Here is a 20373-nt window from a genome sequence, read left to right on the forward strand (position 1 = left end):
GTCTCAGTGGAGAGAGCAAGTCGCCTAATGGCGGCTGCACCACCGCCAGATGGTCAAAGGTCAGGCGATTACAAGGAAATGTAGTCAAGTAACTGCAGTGGGTTCAGAGTCCATCTTGAGGCAGCCTGTCCTAGTGCTGTCCCTCACCCAGAGGCTGTTTGCAGCTCTTGAGACCTCGGGGCTTCTCCAGTCTTCCCAAGAGGAATGTTCTTTTGCTCCTCCTCATTTCAGACCTGCCAGCAGGCCAGTGCCTGGTGTGAGTGCGGGGTGTCAATCCTGGAGTCTCAACTGGTTTCCGTGGGGATGTGAGCCTGCTTGGGGTTGGGGCGAGGGGTAGAGGGGCGTCACCCCGCAGCCAGCCCTGTTTCGACGATTTGTGTGGAAGCTGACAACATTCTATTTGGATAGAAGCTTTTGCTGCCAGGATATTGAAAGAAAGAAAAGAAAGGAGCAAAAAAAGAAAGAGAGAAAGGAAAAGAGGCAGTGAGCTCATCCTAACACCCTCACTTTGCTGGATTTCTCTGCCTGGAAATTGAAGCCCCAGTCAAATTGTCTGTGTTCGCACAACTGGAAAGCCACAGCCCTGGCTTTCCACAAGGGCTTGTTCAGCCCCGTGCCTTAACTTCTCCCCTAGAATCTGAGAGGTGGCAAGGTCAGAGGTCACCACTGTGACTGTGGTTCCAGCCTCCTGCAGCCAGGCCCGCTCCGAAAAAGCCCTTCTCTCCAAGCCAGCCCTGCCGCTCTGTAGCAACACCGCAGACCTGCCTGCATGTCCTTCAGAATCTCCTTCTTCTGCAGGGCATCTTTTTCAAAACCCTACTTACTCGAAGTTTCCAAACCTGGCCAGTGACAGAGTCTCCCTGAGAGTTTGGAAACCTACAGATCCCCTGGTCTAAGCCTGGCCACTGAGCAGCATCTGTGAAGAACCCACCCAAGTGTCTGCTTTTGGGCTCCCAGGTGACACTAGCAGCAGGTTTGGGGACCAGGGATCCCATAGTCTTAAATCTATGCAGGGTTCCTGCCTTCCCTTCTTCCTTTCCTGACTCTAATGGACCTTGTATTTGATCATCCCAAAGATGAATGAGGTTGTGCTGAGACTTGTCATAAATCCAATCCCTCTACATTATGCATTATAAAGTATAATTTTAAAAATTCAAGTGATGCCTTCAAATCTTAATGAGAATAGCTGAGCTTTGGATGATGACGAGAGACTAGGAAAATCAGGAGAAAATGTAGAACCAGGGCCAGTTAAGCTTGGAGTGTTGGGGTGGGGAAGGCAGTTTGCTTCTGCCCCTTTGCTGATGGGTCCAACTGTGTCTCAGGGACAGTGCAGTGACCATAGGTCATGACCTTTTGAGGTTCTACATTAGTGGTAAACTGAAAATATCAAATCTGAGAATGCCAAGGTCTTCTACATAAACAAGGTAAGCTATAAGCCTAATGTAGACAAATAGTAAAATATTATGAAGATGTGGGTCCTCCCTGGTGGTGCAAAGGGTTAAGCACCACAGTATGAAGCAATCTGCAGCCTCTGCTGCATGAGTTCGATCCCCGGCTGGCCAGAGAGCAACCCACATGGCACAGCAGACCTTTCCTGTCTCGCCTGCTGCTCCCCTCAGCAGTGTATTTCAGTGCATCTGCCTGTTCTCTTCCCCACTCTGTCTCTGGTGAATCCTCTCACCCCCTGCATCTCTGACCTGTACCCCAGCTCTTGTATGCATAAATAAATAAATCTTTAAAAAATATATTATGAAGATGCATGGATTCAGAGTTTGTACTTTTACCCCTGCTTCATAACACATAAAAAATTAACTCACTATAGATCTAAGACCTAAATGTGAGACCTAAAATGATCAGGCTCTTAGAAGAAATGATAGGGGTATATCTTTATGATCTTAAATTTGGCAAAGGTTTCTTAGATTTGTCATCAAAGCCAAACAATAAGAGAGCAAAAGAGATAAATTTGACTTCATCAATATTTAAAACTTCTGGGCATCAAAGGACACTATCAAGAAAATTTTTTTTAAAAATCACAGAATGGGGGGCCTCCCTGGTGGCGCAAGGGGTTAAGCATCAGCACTATGAAGCTATCTGCAACCACTGCAGCATGAGTTTGATCCCCGGCCAGGGAGCTGACCCACATGGCACAGCAGACCTCTCCTGTCTCACCCACTGCTCCCCTCAGCAGTGTCTTTCATTAGATCTGCCTGTTCTTCTCCCTACTCAGTCTCTGGTGAATCCTCTCACCCTCCCTACACCTCTAGCCTACACCCCAGCTCTTGTATGCATAAATAAATAAATCTTTAAAAAAATCAAAGAATGGTAGAAACTACAAAACAGGCAAAGGACATAGTCTTTTATCCAGAGAAAATAAACAGATAGTTGACAAGCACAATAATTGCTAAGGAAATACAAATCTTTGTACCCACTGGAATGGTCATAAATAAAAAAGAAACATAAAATGACAAGAGTTGGAGGCGGGGAGGGATGTATAGAAATCAGAACGCCTGTGTGTTAGGAGTGGCATGTGAAGTGATGCTGTCACTGTGGAAAACCCGGTGCCTCAAAAAACAAACATAGAATTACCAGATGACTCAGCACTTCTACCTAGCTATATGCTCAAAAAATTTGAAACAGGGACTCAAAAACACCTGTACACAAATGTTCATAGCTGCGTTATTCACAGTAACAGTGGAAACCACCTAGACCTTCACCTGTCGTAGGATTCTATTCATAGAAGATTCCAGAATAGACAGACCCATAAAGACAGAAAGCAGGTGGTGTTTGCAGGGGGCTGAGAGGGAGGGATGCAGAGCTGACTGCCTGCCGGCTACAGGGTTTGCTTTTGGGGTGAGGAAAATATTGCAAGACATTATGAAGGTATTAAAATGCCACTGAACTCTACCGTTTAAAATGGTTGATTTGATGTTCTGTGAATTTTCCCAAAATCAAAAAAAAAAATTGCACTCTCTTGAGTCTTGGATCAATGGTGTTATAGGAATTTGTGTTTTTACTGTACGTGACCTAAGTCAAGGATGCACCGAAGGCTGCCAAAATGAGTCAGAGGAAGAGTAGCTTCCCGGCTTCCCCAGCACTGGGGAGATTCGGGATGCTGAGGCAGAGCCTTCCTGCCGTGTTCTCAGGCTGCCCTGCCCTTCAGCAAGCCCTGCCTCCCATGCCTCCTTTCCCAGCTCCAGCGCCCACCTGGCTCCCTCTCTGGAGCTGGAGGGCACCCACTCTGAGCCCTGCCCCGGCCTCCCGGTCCTGCCACCGCCCATTCTGCCTTCTCCACCCAGCGCCCCGGCTGACGCCCTTCCTCACGAAACCCCGAGGCCTGGGGTCCCTGCACAGAATCCTCACGATTTCACTGGGGCTCTCAAGGCAGATGCTCAGTCCATCTTTAACCACCGCCCCTTCGTCCTCTCGACAGCCTTTACAAACCTCCTGTTTCCTCCTTATCTCTTCCCAAACCTGCTTCTCCAAACTGGGAGGCAGCTTTGCCTTCCTGGGCTCCCTGAGAAAACTGAGGTGTCAGGTGGGGTGCTCTCATTCCCCTCACCCACCCTCTTCCTCTGCAAGTTTCTCATGTTCCCTGAAGCTCCCTGCATCCATTTTTCTCTCTCTCCTCAGTCTCCACCCTATTCCTTTTTCCTATTTCCTTTCCTGGAAGTTCAAGTCTCTTCCAGCGTAAAAACAAATAAGCAAAAACACAAAACAAATACCTTTAGCTCATCTGACGAAAGCCACAATCTTTCCCGGGAAGACCTTTAATACTTAGTGCAACTTCAATTTTCTGTTCCTAAATTATCTTTCATGGCTATCTTTCAAATCAGGATTCCAAGTAGATGCTTTTACTTTGTTTTGTTTTTTTTTCCCATCTTGTACCTCTTAACCAGCCACAGCCTCTATTTTTCTCAACACTGAGTTGTTTGCAAGAGACCGAGTCAGCTACTCTGAGAATGGATTTGTCTGATGATTTCCTTGTGGTGCTCTTCATTCTGCTCTCTGCTCTCCTATGAGCTCGACTTACACTGGAAGGTGTGATTGGGAGAGATAGCTGCTTCTGGCCATAACAGTTAACAGGGGGTGTGGCACTGCCCTGCACGTCTAACGAGTACAGGTGTCTGGCCTCCCACTTTTTCTGTCTACGAAGCGTGATCCCAGGTGAGGGGGTGACAGCTGTTCATGCCATCATGAGCGTGCATATTCGTCTTTGCAGTTAGAAATCTGCAGAAACCACCAAATAACCCATTCCTGCCCACTGAGATGGCTGTTTCTCTCTCAGGTGGCATTTCCCCCGTGCCTGCCCCATCCCCCTGGCTCTCCCTTCTTAGCGCCCGCGCTGGCTAAAAACTGCCCACCCCAGGTCCACATCCTCATCCCTGGGACCTTGATTATTACCTTCCATGACCGATGAGGAGATTATCCAGATGGTACATCACAGGAGGATCCGGGAGGCTCACAGAGAGGTGATGTGACAATGGAAGCAGAGGGGCAGAGATTCGGGGATGCAAGTCTGCTGACCTGGACGTGGGGTGGGGGTGGAGCCAGAGGATGTAGGCAGCTTCTGGAGGCCAGACAGGTCAAGGAAATGGTTTCCCCCATGGGGCCTCAAGAGCCACAGCCTGGCAGACCCTGAATTTCAGCCTTTGACCTCCAGATCTGTAAGGTCATATGTTCGTCTTGGTTTTGACCACCAAGTGGTGTCAGTTATTATAGCATTCACTGGAAACTAATACCGTCTCCTTCAGTGATGCTCTTCCTCCACGGCCCCTGCACTATGTGTAGTCTCCAACATTGGTGATGTTCTCTTCTCACTCTATATTGGGCCCACGGCCTATTTCATCAACTCTTGTGGTTTGAACAGTCATCTACAGACCAGAAAGGCTCTCATCTCCAGCACCTGCAGAAATCAGCACTGCAGGAGGCCGACAGGCTGGAGGTGGGTCGCAGGAAGGCAGGTCAGACAGACCTTCTTGGATAACATCAATTGGACTTTCTGAAGAGATGTTAGAACCACTCTAGCTTCTCAAAGACTCTGGAAGGAGGGGTGCGATGAGTCTAGATGGGAGAGCTGCAGGAGTCTCGGAGTCACTGTGCTCTGGCTGGCTGTCAGAGATTTGCAGGACGTGGCTGCTTCTCTGGACTGAAAATCACCACAAACAAGAGCAGCTGGGGGAACAGAGGAGGGTGATTCAAACGAAAACCACCTGTTTTACAAGGTCGGCTTTCCAGCAAAGGTTTGTCTTAGTGAAGCAGGGAAGCAGTTCCCGTCTCCTGAGAATGCAGGTGAACACGGGAGCAGGCCATGGAGACCCAGGAGAGAGGCGGCTGGGGCTCCATCTCTGCCCAGTACTTTTTTTTTTAAGATTTATTTATTTATCCAAGAACTGGGGTATAGGCCAGAGTTTTGGGGGGTGAGAGGATTCACCGGAGACAGAGTGAGGAACAGAACCGGCAGACTATAGTGGCAGGATTGACACAGAGCAGGTTTTCTGATCCAGCAGACTGGGGAAAGGAGTCCTGGAGCCCTCAGTGGCTTTGCAGGCTTTTATTGGGATTTACCAGGTACATGGCAGGCAGGGGTGCTGGGGGGCCGGGAGGCTGGCAGGTCTCCCAACCCCCAGCAAGTCTTCACTCTGGGCTCTCCTGCATTCTCACATTCTCTCTGCTCTTCTCATGGCTCTGCTTCTCTCTCGGCTTCTCTACTCCTGCTGGCGGTCCCCGTGACGCCGCCCTTAAAAGCCCAGTCTCAGCCCAGGTGAATCCCATCTACCTCCGCCCACACCCTACTCCAGGTGCCCGCCATCAGGCATGCATTCGGGACCACAGGGTTCCTCATGGCGGGAGGGCAGAAAAGCCTGATAAATTTTTACCTTACTCTGCACAGACTGACTGAAATACACTGCTGAGGGGAGCAGCGGGCGAGTCAGGAGAGGTCTGCTGAGCTATGTGAGTTGCTCCCTGGCCAGGGATCGAACTTGTGCTGTGGTGGCTGCAGTGAGCTTCATAGATTGCATCTTAACCCCTTGCACCACCAGGGAGGCCCCCGACTGCCCATTACTTTAAACCAGGGCTCTGTTGCTGAGGCAGGGCGTTGCTTGGCTCAGAATCCCCATCTGGAGAAGAGGAAAAGCGAACTTCTGTTTGGAGAGACTCAGTCTGCCCTGCAGGGAGGCCAGCCGGCTCGGCTTCCATTTTCCAGACCAGGCGAGAGCTATTTTCGCAATGTCAATATTTGGAACTTGCTTTTTCTATTGACCCAGGCCCTTCGTGATCCTCAGTTTTCACACAGTTGTGGCCCCTCCCTGCTTGAAAGGAGGCTGGAGATCCGCTCAGCCAACTTGGCCCTGTTGTGTGTCAGTTGCTGAGACTTTGATCTTGAAAGGGTGACCCTAGCAGCATCCAGGGCCTTTGAAATGTCACATGTTCAGAATCTTCCGTTTGTTGCTATGGAGACCTTCCTCATCGTTGCTATCGCTTGAAAAAATAAAACAAAGAAACCCCAATTATTTCACAATGTTGTGCATTAGGCAACTCGCTTTTAATAAAAGCTGTTTGTAGGGTAAGAATTCACCATGGTAGAGGTGAAGCAGACAGGAAATTCCTGTTTTTACTGGGCATTAAAAAAAATAGTCACCTGTCACAGGTTAAAGGGCTGGTGAAACCCATGGAGTGCTGACAGCAGCCAAAAAACCATGGTGGGCTGGTCATACCAAGCCTACAACAAGTTCTCTTGTTAGCCCGTTTTACAGATGGGTGACTGAGGCTCAGGGAGCTTAGGTCACTTGCCCCAGATCAGTCTCCTAAGGAGAGGAGTAGGATTCAGAAATGGGCCTGGTTGGGCCTCCCTGATGGCACAAGGAGTTAAGTCTGAGCACTATGAAGCTATCCACAGCCACTGCAGCACAAGTTTGATCCCCGATCCGAGAGCTACCCACATGGCGCAGCAGACCTCTCCTGTCTTGCCCGCCGCTCCCCTCAGCAGTGTATTTCAATAGATCCGCCTGTTCTGTTCTCCTCTCTGTCTCTGGTGAATCCTTTCACCCCTCCCCACCCCATATCTCTGGTCTACACCCCAGCTCTATTTATTTATTAATAAAATAAATCTTTAAAAAAAAGAGAGAGAAATGGGCCTGGTTGGTGACCCCGTGTTGTGCCTCTCACAGAGGGTGTCTTTAAGCCTAGAGTTTCCACGCCATCTGTTCTGCAACTGTCCCGGGCCGGGTAGGTTCATCATCGGTTCAGACAGCTTAAAAGAGAAAGTTGGAGCCCTTGGCATCATCCCCACAGGTTTTTTAATAGTATGCAGGAGAAACGAGCCAGCAGGGAGACAGCAGCTTGGGCCCCCTGCGAGTCCCTCTGCGCTCTCTCCTCTTGTAGCCGCTCTCCACCGCTCTCGGCTGCATTGTCCTCTGCCGCACACCAACCTCTGTGTGATGCTGCCCTTATGGCCTCAGGCTGCAGGCTCAGGCATTCACACTCACACACGCCCACACCACACTCCGGTACCCGCCATCAGACACGCGTACAAGACCACAGGTGCCCATCATAGATGCTAATGGGGGAAGGACAGAAAAAGCCTGGTAACTTCCATTTGCCCTACACCACCTCAGCCAGCGTTTGGCTCACTTCCCAGATGGGTCTCCCCAAGGGAGACCCCCCGAGTAACACATTGCTTTTTACCCCCTTGTAGTGCAGGCAGGCAGCAAGGCAGGTTCTCTATGGATGCGGGCAGACAGGTAAAAGAGTTCTGGAGCCCTCAGTGGCTTTTTCAGGCTTTTAATGACCTTTCTATGCCGTTTGCAGTGAGGCCACCAGGTGCAGGAAAGCAGGGGGGGCAAGGAACCAGGAGGCTGGCAGGTGTCCTAGCCCCAGGCGAATTCTTACTCTTTCTGGACTCCTCTGACCTTCTCTTGTAGTCTCTGCTGCTGTCCTCTGCTGTGCTGTGATGCTGCCCTTATATGCGCAGTCTCTCAGCTCAGGTGTAACCACCTATGTGTGCCCACACCACACTCCAGGTGTCCACCATCAGGCATGCCGACCCTGAGCCCACACTCCCAGGCACCTCCTGCCTTCAAGGCCACAGGTAACAGCTGCAGCCGCATTTACCCCACAGCCCTGAGCCACCCTCACCCAGGTTTCCATTTGAGTCTCTCCCGCCAGCCCAGACTCAGGTGCAGCTTGCTGGGTTTTTAAGGTGCCCACTGGACACTGCAGGCCTGTACTCCCTAAGCTGGTCATCTGGACTGGTGTGTTCATCCTTTCAGACTCGGGAACTCACATCAAGCTGTGAAATCCAGGGCTCCTAAGGATGCTGAGATCCTGGTACAAAAAGTGCCTGTCTCGTTATTTGCAAGCCACAGTCTTGTAGAAGAGTAGAAGACAGAGTAGAAGACAGTGTTTTCCAGAGATGGAACTGTGGCAGGGAGGCCCACCTCTCCCATCCTTGGCTCAACCCCAAACCACTTTGGCTCAAAGGATGGTCTTCGCCATCCATCCAGCCTGGACAGAGCTCCATCGCCAAGTGCAAGCTTCCCTACATCCTCCCCACATGCTGCCTCAGAACATTTCCAGAGCTCCAAGGGACAAAGGAAATGGTGTCTATAGACCTCTGCCCCAGAATCTCCAGGGTCAGAGGGAACAGCACTCTTCCAAATGCAGATACCCAGGCCCTACCCCCAGAGAGGCTGTCAGCAGGTCCAGGTGGCTCAGAAGCCTGCCTTTTCAATAAACTCTTCAGCTCATACCAATGTCATGAAAGTTAAAAAAAAAACAAAACAAAAAACATTGGTACAGAATCCACATTCCAGTTCCACCTGTCATGAGTTGATTGATCTGAAATAATTCACTTGCTCCTTTGGCACCTCCTTGAGCCGCGTCTTCATCTGCACAATGGGAGCAATATAGGGAATATAGGTCCTGATATATATATATATATATATATATATATATATATATATATATATATATATAATGGAATATAGGTCTGTTTCGCATGTTGGCCAAAATGTGCACCAGATATAATGGATGTTGTGTTAGAATGAAAAATGTCCCCCTCTCCATTGTCCACATGCCAATCCCTGGAACCTGTAAATATCTGCTACTGAGAAACAGGCTGGGCAATATGGTCAAGCTAAGGAGCTTGAGATGGGGCGATGATCCTGGATTATCTGGGTGGCCCCTATCCCTCACAAGGGTCTTATATGAGAAAGACGATCTGACACAGAGAAGATGGCAGAGTTTGGAGTGGCGCAGCCCTAGGCAAGGCTGCACTGTGCATTCCTCAACAGGAGCAGTTCCTTTGTTACGATTTGGTGTGTAGGTGTAACTGCTCTGTCACTCACCCTGCATCCACATTGGGCGTTAAAGGTAGGGCAGCTGCTCCTCACCAAGACGCCTGTGTCCATGAATAACTTCTGCAGGGATCCATGGCTTCTGAATATCTGGAAGGCATCCAAAAGAACAAGGTGTCCATGAAACCCAAGCAAGCGGGCTTCACTACAGCCGTATTTGAAATTCGTCTTTCTGGTCAAGTGGGGTGTGAAGGCACAATAGTGGACTCGTGGAGTGTGAAGAATGGAGTGTGTATTTGCACGTTGACCCAGCAAACACTTGTTCAGTGACATGCGGGGCTGAATTTTGTAAGACTCATAAAAAGTTTAAGCCTCTTAAGAACCTTAGGAATAAGAACCTTAGGAATAATAAGCCTTGAATGCGCACAGTTCCTGTTATTCCAGATTTCCTTTACTCTGTTCACACTCTAGGAGGTGATATGTGCATTTTACAGATGTCATTCTGGCTGTGGCCACTCCCTGAGCCCCCATTCCAGTCCGCCCCCTGCCCCCAGGTGCTGTGTTCCCTCCCACCCTACTGTGCTAAATGATCTTCAGTTCCTGAACGGCACTTCAGGTGCCTCAGCCATCATCTCCCACTTTTCAGCCATCTGCCACTCTCACCCTCAGGGGCACCGTGTTATGGGGGGTGTCCGTAACTCATCTTCTCTCTACACCCCACCCCATGTCATATTTGAGGTGTGTTAGTTACCTGCACAGTCCATGCTGCCCCTCTGGTCTGCTCCTCTGATTTCTGGCTGGACCCGTGTTGGTAGCATGGAAAGGACAAAGATCACCCTGCACCCGAGCCCAGGCCCAGCTGATGGATAAACCGTAGACGCCCACTGTCTCCACGTCACCACGGTGCTGTGTCCTGAGCACGCTGCGGTGACTAGTGGTGATGGCATGTGCGGTTTATGTTGAGATGTGGAACTGTGAAGCTTTGCTCCTGGAACCCATCAGTCACCCCATGCTGTGTCAATTTAAAAAAGAACAATTGAACGGAGACTTAACGTCCAGTCCCAAGAGGACCAGAAATCCATCCAGAGACGCGTCTCCAGAGGCTGGAGAGGAAGGAGGAAGCCAGTCGCTGTCAGTGATTCCGCTGTCAGTGATTCCGCTGTCAGTGATTCCGCTGTGCTCTCAACCGTGGGCCTCGGGCCATCCCACTGGGGTTTCCTGGGACCTTATTAAAAGGGAAATCCCTGGGCCTCATCCAAGACCAGGACTGATCAGCATGTCTGGGGCTGGTGGCAGGAATCTGCCTGGTTACCAGCCCACTTGGCTCTGCTGTCACTTAATGTTTGGCACTCAGGACCCTCCCTCCTTCACCCCCTCTCTACCCCTCCCCCACCCCCTCCATAAGACCCAACTAAGGCCACCCTGGCCACGTCTTCATTCTCTGCTTGTTCCTCCCCTGAAATACCCCCTATGCCTCATCCCCTACCCAGCAGTCCCGGGTCACCTGGCCTGAGGTGCTGGAGGAGGCAGGGAGTGGGAGTAGAAGTGGGGGAAGGTCTGGGGCAGAGGTCCCACGAGGCTCAGGTGGCTGAGACGTGGGTTACTACTGCAGGACCCTGGCAAGTTCCTTAATGTTTGTGGGTCTCAGTCTCTTAGCGTGTGAAGTGAGAATAATGCTCTCTCTAACTTAGAACCACTTAAGAAATAAAAGAAACGATGTACGTAAAATGCGTAGGGTAGTACTAGATATCTGTATTTATTCTGACTATCTCTCTCTCTCTCTCTCTCTCTCTCTATCTATCATCTATCATCCAAAGTTTCTAAAAATTTATTGCTATTCACCCAGAAATCCTCAAACCAGTGAATGCGAAATTTGGCCTTTTGTTTTCCTGACATGTATTTGGGGTCCGCACTCAGTAAATGTTAGGGACAAAGGCTTTTTCAATTGTTTCTCCCTGTTTACTAATAGCCTCTTTTTCCCCCCAGTGTTGTTCTAAAGTGTGTGTACTCTTGCAAACACCCAAGTAGGCTTGTTTTAAGCTGCCTTATCCTATCTGAGGTTGCTACCTATAAATAAAAACCTAGTGAATGAAGACTGGGCCACTTATTTTACACGTGGGAAAATAAAATGAGGAGTTTAATGTCCCACTCATGGGTCATACCACTAGCTAGGGAAGACCTGCCTTAGACCCCTTGCAGGGCTCTACCCATCCCCATTGAGGAACAGACACCCTGACCCAGTCATGCTTCAGTCATGGGGAGCGCAGCGTGGCTAAGGGCAGCGACGCACCCAAATTTTGCTTCAGCTCAGCATCAGCCTAAGTCTGTGTTCTGGCCTTTGGGGGCTTAGGAAGGTCATATAGTCACAGCCCTGCTTTATAGTTGCTTCTGGAACTCCTGAACTTGTGTCTAATCAATGCTCTTGTGATCACATGGGTTACCCTTAGGGCTCTTCTGCATAGCCTCATCAATAATGCAGGCTGAGTCATTTGGATTTATTGCTAATATCAAAATATTCACTTCCAAATATGTGTATGGATTTTAGATGTGACTTGGGAGGCAAGATCTTTCTATCTGCATCGCATGTTGGGATTTTATCAGTCAGCAGAAAATAAATGTATATTAATTAGCGTAAGAATGAAATACCAGTAATCATTAATTAATATTTGTTGAAGTTGTTAATTTTCATCCCGAAGAAGTGAATACAATGTTTAAGTAGTTAAACGGGGAAATAGAGTGATAAAATAATGTGAAGGGAGTGTACGAATCAGATTATTTTAAGGATAATAGTGGTGTTGGTGATTCCTAGTAAGAAATATGTATATCGCCTCTGTCCTATTTCTGGTGCAGAGCCCCTAACCATGAGCTCTAAAGGAGAATTGGGTGTCCAGTTCATAACACGCTACTTTCCACCCCAACTGGGTTGATGTGAATGAAGTGACCTTGGGACCACACTAAGGAAGGGGACTAATGGTGAACCCCAATCCTGTGATTAGAGGGTTGGAACTTTCAGTCCTATGGCCCTTCACCCCACCCCCCACCCCAGGGGAGAAAGGCTGGAGATTGAGCCCCATCACCAACAGCCACCGATTTAATCAACCATGCCTCTATAATAAAGTCTCCATGAAAACCCGAAAGAACAAGACTCAGGGTGCTTGTAGGTTGGTGAACTTGTGGAGTTTTGGGGGAGAGCTTCCGGCTTGGAGAGGGCTTGGAAGCTCTGTGCCCTGGCACTGGTCCTTGAATCATCTCCATAGTCTATGCTTTTTGAACCAACACGTTTGTAGATATTAAATAATACAAAGCAGAATATGGAGTATATATTTTTAAGTCTAATCTCTTTAGAGTCGTTTGCAATAAATTTATAACATTAAACAAAATAACCCATAAAAATTACATTTAATTTTCAGTAATTTAACTCCACTTAGTCCACAATTCTGGCTTCTCTGTGGGATGCTGTTGAAACGAAGACCCCTTTGAGAGTAGCAAATGGGCCGCAGAGCAATGACGGAGGAAGCAGCAGCGAGAACCGAGAGAGACTTCCTCCACTGAAGTGGCAAACCATAAATTTACTCAGCTGTTTAACAATAAAGTGTTATTATAGTTTTCATCAATTTTAGATGTGTTCTTGTTTGCCGGAAGGCATTCAAGGTGATGCCATGTCAATTGACACTGGCTTCTGCTCCATTTCAGAATTATTCCTCTCAGCCTGGCAGCCTGTGTGTCTGGAAACAAAAGGGAGCAGGAGCTGAAGGAACCTCTTCTCTTCCACCCTCTGCTCACCCCATTGGGGATGGAAGGCGAAGACCTTGTTTTCCAGGCTGATTGTGTAGACAGGAAAGATGAGCAGGACTTGGAGCTCCTGATTTCTCGAGTTTGCACTGTCAGGTGGACCAGCACCGGGTACCCAGAGGTGCCGCCCTGGAGCTTTACAGTGGCAGGAGCCTGGGGAAGCCAAGTGCGGCCTGTGAGGACACATGGTCTCCTCTTACCTGCCTTTCTCTCTGCTCCCTCATAGTTCGTGAAGTTTGCCAACATCGAGGAGGACACGCCATCATATCACCGGAGCTATGACTTCTTTGTGTCCCGCTTCAGTGAAATGTGCCACTCCAGCCATGATGACTTGGAAATCAAGACAAAGTGAGTCTGCGCAGGAGGCGGGGGCGGGAGGGGAGGGGCACTGTGCGGCCAAGACAGAAGCATCACAGGGCTTGCTGAGCTCCCAGCCCAGATTGCTTGTCTGACTTCCTTGGCGTTGACCTCTGCTGTGACCTTCTCTGGAAGAAAGAGCACCTGGCAGGACATCAGTGGGCAAGTGGACAGACTGGGCTCCCAACATGTGCTTTCTAAAAGAAAGGGCTCTGGAGGCAGAGAACAGGGTGAGATGTAAGGTAAGGGTCTGCTGAGCCCAGTTTGAGAGCATAAGAGCTCACACACATGCACATGAGCTCACAGACACGCACATGAGCTCTGACTCATGCACACAAACATACACAAGCACACATGCTGCCTTTGTTCAGAAGCACATTCATTTATGCACTCCCTGCCTTCATCTCAATGCTCTCCCATAAGCCCCCCTCAGCCACCAAGGTCTCCTCACTGCCCCACAAACGTACAGGGGCATCCCTGCCACAGGGCTTGTGCACAGTCTCTTCCTGTAACTAAAATGCTTCCTCTGTGGGTCTGTATTACTCACTCCTTCAGGCTTTGCTCAGATGTCCCCTTGTCAATAACTTCTCCTGACACCCCCACATACCCAGTCCCCTTCTCTCTCCCTCACTTGCTCCATAATCTACTCACGATGCCTCCTGTTGGGTGCCTCTCCCCACTAGAATGGAAGCTCTGTGAGGGCAGGACTCCTTTGCTCGTTGATGCATCCCAAGAGCAAAACAGTGCCTGAGAGCAGGAGGCACACAATAAGTATTTGTCGAGTGAATGAACGAATGAATGTTTTCAGATCAGCTACTTGAATTAAAGAACACACTTTTACACAAGCACACACTCAAAGTCACACAAATACTTAACTCAGAGATATATACTTATCGACATAGATTAATAAAACCCTTCAGATTGCATCAGACTGATGAAGCAAGGCAATGTAAAACATTGTCCGAATCTGAAAATGCAAAAGGATTAGAAGTAAGTCCCTACCTACAAAGAAGGTGTTATCAACTGAGGGAGGCTCTAAGAGGCTATGAGACAGTCTTCTAGCGATAAGCAGCCCTCCTGACTGGTTCTGGAAGCTTCCAAGCTGGAGGAATGACGTTAGGGCAGGGCCAGTGGAATGGATTCCTGTGACTTGTTACATCCTGACTAAGGGTCTTGACTGGGGTCAGACTCAGAGCAGCTGAACCCCTGCCCTAACTGGTCCTGGGCCCCCAGTTTGAGTACTGTCACCCAGTAAGACACAGGGTAGGGTACTTGGTAACCCCATTTAAGACTGAAAATACAAACAATAGCAAGAAGAAATCCCCAGTAAACATCAAGAAAATTCAAAAGAGAAAAGCTGCCAGATGTGGGGCTTTTCTGAGCTATAGATTAGACCCGGCACTTATGGAGAACAGTGAGGATGGGTGGTGTTTTTCTGCGCCTGTGCGCTGGAGGCACACAGTCAGTGGGCAAAATTGGGCCCTTCCTTTCTTAGCTCTGGATTCAGTAACCCCTCTTAGGGCAATCATTTGAAATGTGGTAAAATATTTTAAACAATGAGGTTCGGTGTAGCTTTCTATTGAAGACAGAAAACTCAAACAACTTAAATGACCAATTGGAGAGGAGTTTACAAAGTTCTTAAGACAGTTTATCATGCAGCCACCAACATGTTATGATAATGATACTGGAATAATAAAGGAATGATTAGGAAATGAACCAGTGAAACAGGAAAATGCTTAGGATAGAATGTTGGGGGTGGCGTGGGGACCAATTCAATTACACTCACAATAGGGTCTTAATTCTCTTATGTATCATGCATAGAAGAAAGGAAGACAACAATGCCGATAATGGTTATCTTTGAGAGGTGACTGGAAGGGTAAATCTTCTTTATAGATTTCTATAATTATCATGTTTTATTTTATAATTGAAAAAAGTTGATTAAAATAAGGATAAAAAAGGAATTCAGGCTGAAATAAATGGCCAGGAAGGGAGCTCCCTGCCTTGGGCCAAGCTGACTCTGGGTCAGTGTATGAGGACTAGGTGCCCTCCCTGAGCTATTACTCAACTTCCCCTGTGGGTTTCCAGAGAGCATAGCCCCCTTGGGCGCCCATAGAGCCCAGTGGCTGTGTGCTTCTTCCCCGACCCCCACCCTCCTGTAAGTGGCTGAGTCCTGGATTCTACCTCATCAGTTCTTGGCATATCTTTGGGTTCATATCTTAGGCTCAGGCTGGAACAAACCCAGCTGAACAACTGGCATCCTAGGGATGAAGCCCAGGTGGTACTGGGAACAGGGAGTCTGGAAATCTCTGGGATGAGCCAGAAGACATGGTTTCCTGGGCTCACAGCCACCAACACAAGAAGGTAGCCAGCCAGGAGTTGTATGAAGAGTAGAAGTGGGCTCCCTCCTGCCTTTTGATGGACAAATGCATCCCTCACCCCCACACTGTCCTCTCCGTGCCCAGGAGCTGGGCTTCTCAGGGCCTGAGTCTGCCCACCCTTTTCCTTACAGGATCCGAATGTCCGGCATAAAAGGCCTGCAAGGGGTGGTGAGGAAGACGGTGAACGATGAACTGCAGGCCAATATCTGGGAACCACAGCACATGGACAAGATCGTCCCGTCACTGCTTTTCAATCTGCAGCACGTGGAGGAGGCTGAGAGGTAAAAGGGGCAGGTGGGGCAGGTGCAGGCCGCTCTGGCTGCTTGGGCACCACAGGACCTGGGTGGGTTGGTGACACTCAGCTACCAGGCCAGGGAGCTCTGCTTTGTGGCTTGTTGTGCAGAGAGCCCAAGGCTTGCTCCCTAATAACCTGGGGTCTGGCCTTCAGCCAGCCAGCCACAGCCTTAAGGTCTGTGCTCACGAAGGAAGGACAAGCCAGGCTCCACGGGGGGATGTGTGTGCAGATAAGAACACAAAGAACCAAGAGTCCAGTTACCTTTGTCCCTCTGGCAGCAACAGGCCAAGGAGGTTTTCAAATGCCTATCAATGGCTGCAGTTGCTGAGGATTTTCCCTCCCTGACCTGGCTTCCTTCCTCACTTCCCAATGGTATTTCAGGCCTTTGTGTTTCTGCCTCACCAGCCAGCAGCCACTTCACACTAGTTACTGGGTTTTAATCTGGGGGTTCCCGAACACAGGACTCATCCTGTGCCTGCCTCGCTGTCCCCTGTGAAATGGGGTGGAGGCGTAGGTCCTGCTGCTGTCCGCCTTGCTGTGCGTGATGTGGCTTAAAGAGACTGGGCTGGCGCCTGTGCGGCCAGAAAGTCAGTGTGCCCTCTGCTGGCTGTCTCTGGAACAGCACCTCACTGACCAGTGAGATCAGTGAGACCTGCTGCCCCTGGGCTCCTGTGCCCCCACCTGGCTCCGGGCACGTGGGCGCCTTCGTCCCTCCTTCTGTGAGTCACACCTGAGCCAACCACGTTGCCTTGTCTTTTCCCCTTCCGCCTTCTCTCTCCCACTTTATTTTGCTTTCTCCTACTCTCCCTGCCTCCTGCTTGTCATACCCATCCCCCTTTCCTTGCAAAGTTTTAGGGACATGGAGATACTTGTGCTCTCTGCCCTCAGCACTCAGGGTATCAGTGTTGACAGAAGGAAATATAACCCCCCTCCCATGATCTTCCTCCACCCTGGGCTTCTTCACCTCATTAAATTTCCGAGCTAGGGCAGCCAGCCACTGCTCTGTAGAAACCAGGCAAGCACAAGGCCCGAGCCCTGGCTTTGCCTTTCAACCTTCATCTGCCGGCCGTGTGTCTCCACAGTCGGTCCCCCTCGCCCCTCCAAGCACCAGAGAAAGAAAAGGAGAACCCAGCCGAGCTGGCCGAGAGGTGCCTTCGGGAACTGCTGGGCCGGGCAGCCTTTGGCAACATTAAAAATGCCATCAAGCCTGTTCTCATGTGAGTGCCCCCACCCCGACCTCCACCCGGACTGCTCCAGGTCCCGGCACCTGCTTGCTGCCGCTGGGAGGAGGGAGGTGCTGTTGCAGTGGCGGGCTGTGGCCAAGCCAGTTTCTACTCTGCACCGGTGCTCCCTGCAGCGTGACAGCAAAGGCTACCACACAGGGGCCACGCGCAGCTGGGGAGGGGAGGTGACAAGAGAGCACCCAGGCTGAAGGGAGGTGCCCAGCTTCATTCCTGTGTTCACAGTTACAGAACCTTGACCGAGCGCCCACTTGGGCTGGGAGTGCCTGGGGGGTCCCTCCTGCTTCTCTCCCTTCACTCACCTGGTGGCTGTAGGAGGGGCTGGGTCCCTCGGGAGATGCCCCTCTCCTGTCTCTCCTCCCTAACATCACTAGGCACTTCCTAGTCGGCGCCCATGTTTTCTCCCTCACAGACACCTGGATAACCATTCTCTCTGGGAACCAAAGGTGTTCGCCATCCGTTGCTTTAAAATCATCATGTACTCAATTCAGGTACAGTGGTGCTCCAGTCCAGCGTGGCCCCCCGGCCGGGGTGCCTCTGGGAACAGGATGGTGCCCTAGGGGAGAAAGCTGGGAGGCCCTCCTTGTCTGAGCCAGTGCTGCTTAGCCTGCCTGTGGAGAGGAGCCAATGCGGTTTTATTTCTACTATGTCACAGACCGATCCTTTATAAGATACATTTAAAAGGAATTCCTAAATAAAGAACTCATGCAAAATACAAGCCCACAGGTCACGCTTGGCTGCCATGGCGTGGTCCTACTGCTTCCTACCCTCTATTTCTGCACTTAATCTCCATGGAAACGTGGTGCCTCCGAGAGATCTGTTTCCAGACCACGGGCCCCCGAGCAGCACTGGGCTAAGCTAGGTGGTCCTCACTGGGGCTGGAGAAAATGAACGACAGTATTTTAAAATTGACTTTTAGCCCATTTGAAGTGAAAGGGCGTGGGGAATGTGCAGAAATGCGGGACCTCACTGGGATTTGCCCCTGCTCCAAGTTAGGCCAAGGCGGGAGGGGGAAAAGGAGCCAGGTGTTTGGGTGCCCCCTGGCCTGCAGCCTCACTGTTGTCCACCGGCCTCTGGGGCCAGGTGAGGGCTGCCCTGGCTCCGAGGCCACGTGGGGGTGGCCGTTTGGGGCCCAGCACGTCTTCCTCCCCCCAGCCGCAGCACTCCCACCTGGTTATCCAGCAGCTCCTGAGCCACCTGGATGCCAACAGCCGCAGCGCGGCCACGGTGCGGGCCGGCATCGTGGAGGTCCTGTCGGAAGCAGCGGTCATCGCCGCCACTGGCTCTGTTGGTGAGGGGCCCTGCGCGAGGGGTGGAGGCTGGGGACACGCTGTGGACAAAGAACTGCCCTCGGTGTGAGGCTGCCTCCCCTTAGAGAAGGGCGAGGCACCCGAGGGAGATGCCAGAACCAGAGAAGCAGGTGGCAGGTGGGGGGGCAGAGGAAGCCCCCGGCTGGAAGGGCGCCTGGGCGGGCCGGGTGATGCAGGGCAGGGGGGGAGCGCGGAGCACAGCCCTGGACTTCAGGCCTCCACTCTGTGCGACAGGGCCCACGGTGCTGGAGATGTTCAACACTCTTCTGAGGCAACTGCGCCTCAGCATCGACTATGCCCTGACGGGGAGCTACGATGGGGCGATCAGCCTGGGCACCAAGATCATCAAGGAGCACGAAGAGCGCATGTTCCAGGAGGCTGTCATCAAGACCATAGGTGGGGCCCGGGAGGGGTGGGGCCCAGGAGGGGCGGCAGATACCCGAGGAGGAGGAACAGAGTTAGGAAATCTGGAGGGAGGCACAAAGGCACAATCCAGGCCTTGGGGGGGGGTCGTCCTCCGCTCATATCATGTTATTCATGATCATTGGGGTAGGTGGGGTCAGGCCACAGCACACACACCTCAGGGACTGTCCTGGGCCTAAGAGAACACACAGAACAATCTCGGGGGGCTGCTCAGCCTGGACTTCAGATCAAAGATTGAAAGAGGTGAACTCTCCCGGCATCCCGGCCCCCGCTGAAGCTTCCAGCCTAAAGCCTCCACTTTGGAGAGAAAGGAAGGGGGAAAGGTAGAAGGTAGGGGAGAAAATGTGTCCGCACTTGCCCTGGCAGAGAACCATTTAGTCCACCCATAGGTACGTGAGGGCTCAGCACTTCCACAGCCTGCCTTCCTGGCTCCCTGCAGCTGCTCTCCGTCCCAGACACCGTCCACAGTCGTGCGAGTCATCCAGTTTCTCCCTGGGCCTCGGTGTCTGTAGAGGAGCAGTCCTCACTCTTCATAGCAGTTTGCTCAGCTGAAAGGCTAGACTCATCAACCCCACCCCCATCTTTTTCCTTTTTCCATAGGTTCCTTTGCCAGCACGTTGCCTACTTACCAGCGCTCAGAGGTGATCCTCTTCATTATGAGCAAGGTCCCGCTGCCTTCCCTGCACCACGCCATGGAGACAGGGCGGACGGGGTGAGTCGACCTCTCTGTCCTCTCCCTCCTTCCTCTCCTAGCTTCCCCTTCCCGTCTTCAGACTCTCCCCTTTCTCCACCTGGACTTTCCTGGTTCTGTCCACACTTCCCGTCGCTTTCTACTCTCAGATCCCTCAGCAGCCTTTAGTGGGGCCCTTGGATCCCACAACAGTCCCTCAGTCTGCTCCACCAATAACCCCCCCCCCATTTTGGGGAGAGCCATTACTGCCCTGCTCTGCTCCCTGGCTCTGAGAGCCACTGTCCTACGTGATCTAGCAAGATGAGCCTCCTGGAGGACCTAATCAGCAGAGAGGACTGAGCAGGCAAGCATGGAGTTTCTGCCCATGTCACCATCCTGCTGGGTATTTGTGTCTCTGGTCTACAGGGAGAACAGGAACCGGCTGACCCAGATTATGCTGCTGAAATCCCTCCTGCAAGTAAGTGTCTCTTGTCCCCATTCCTGCTCTGTCTCTCCAAGAGGCAGCTGCTTCCAAAGAACCACAAGAAGGCGGCCACATACAGTCATCCCGATGGCGTACTGCACAACTACGCCCAGTCACAGGGGTGCGC

General features: G+C 51.0%; 1 protein-coding gene across 1 annotated transcript in view; it reads left to right on the forward strand.

Annotated features, from left to right (window-relative positions):
* The window catches only part of EFR3B (EFR3 homolog B), a gene marked incomplete at its 3' end in the record, with an annotated part of 44055 nt that overhangs the window by 10930 nt on the left and 12752 nt on the right, over positions 1-20373 (forward strand). Inside the window, exons 4-11 of the mRNA XM_084235180.1 lie at positions 13315-13436; positions 15955-16104; positions 17201-17335; positions 17772-17850; positions 18515-18650; positions 18904-19065; positions 19693-19804; positions 20189-20240. Of these exons, the coding sequence (XP_084091306.1) occupies positions 13315-13436; positions 15955-16104; positions 17201-17335; positions 17772-17850; positions 18515-18650; positions 18904-19065; positions 19693-19804; positions 20189-20240 (948 nt within the window). The remainder of the gene's footprint in view (positions 1-13314; positions 13437-15954; positions 16105-17200; positions 17336-17771; positions 17851-18514; positions 18651-18903; positions 19066-19692; positions 19805-20188; positions 20241-20373) is intronic.

The sequence above is a fragment of the Talpa europaea genome (assembly GCF_964194135.1).
Source record: "Talpa europaea genome assembly, chromosome: 6".
In the NCBI taxonomy this organism is placed as follows: domain Eukaryota; kingdom Metazoa; phylum Chordata; class Mammalia; order Eulipotyphla; family Talpidae; genus Talpa; species Talpa europaea.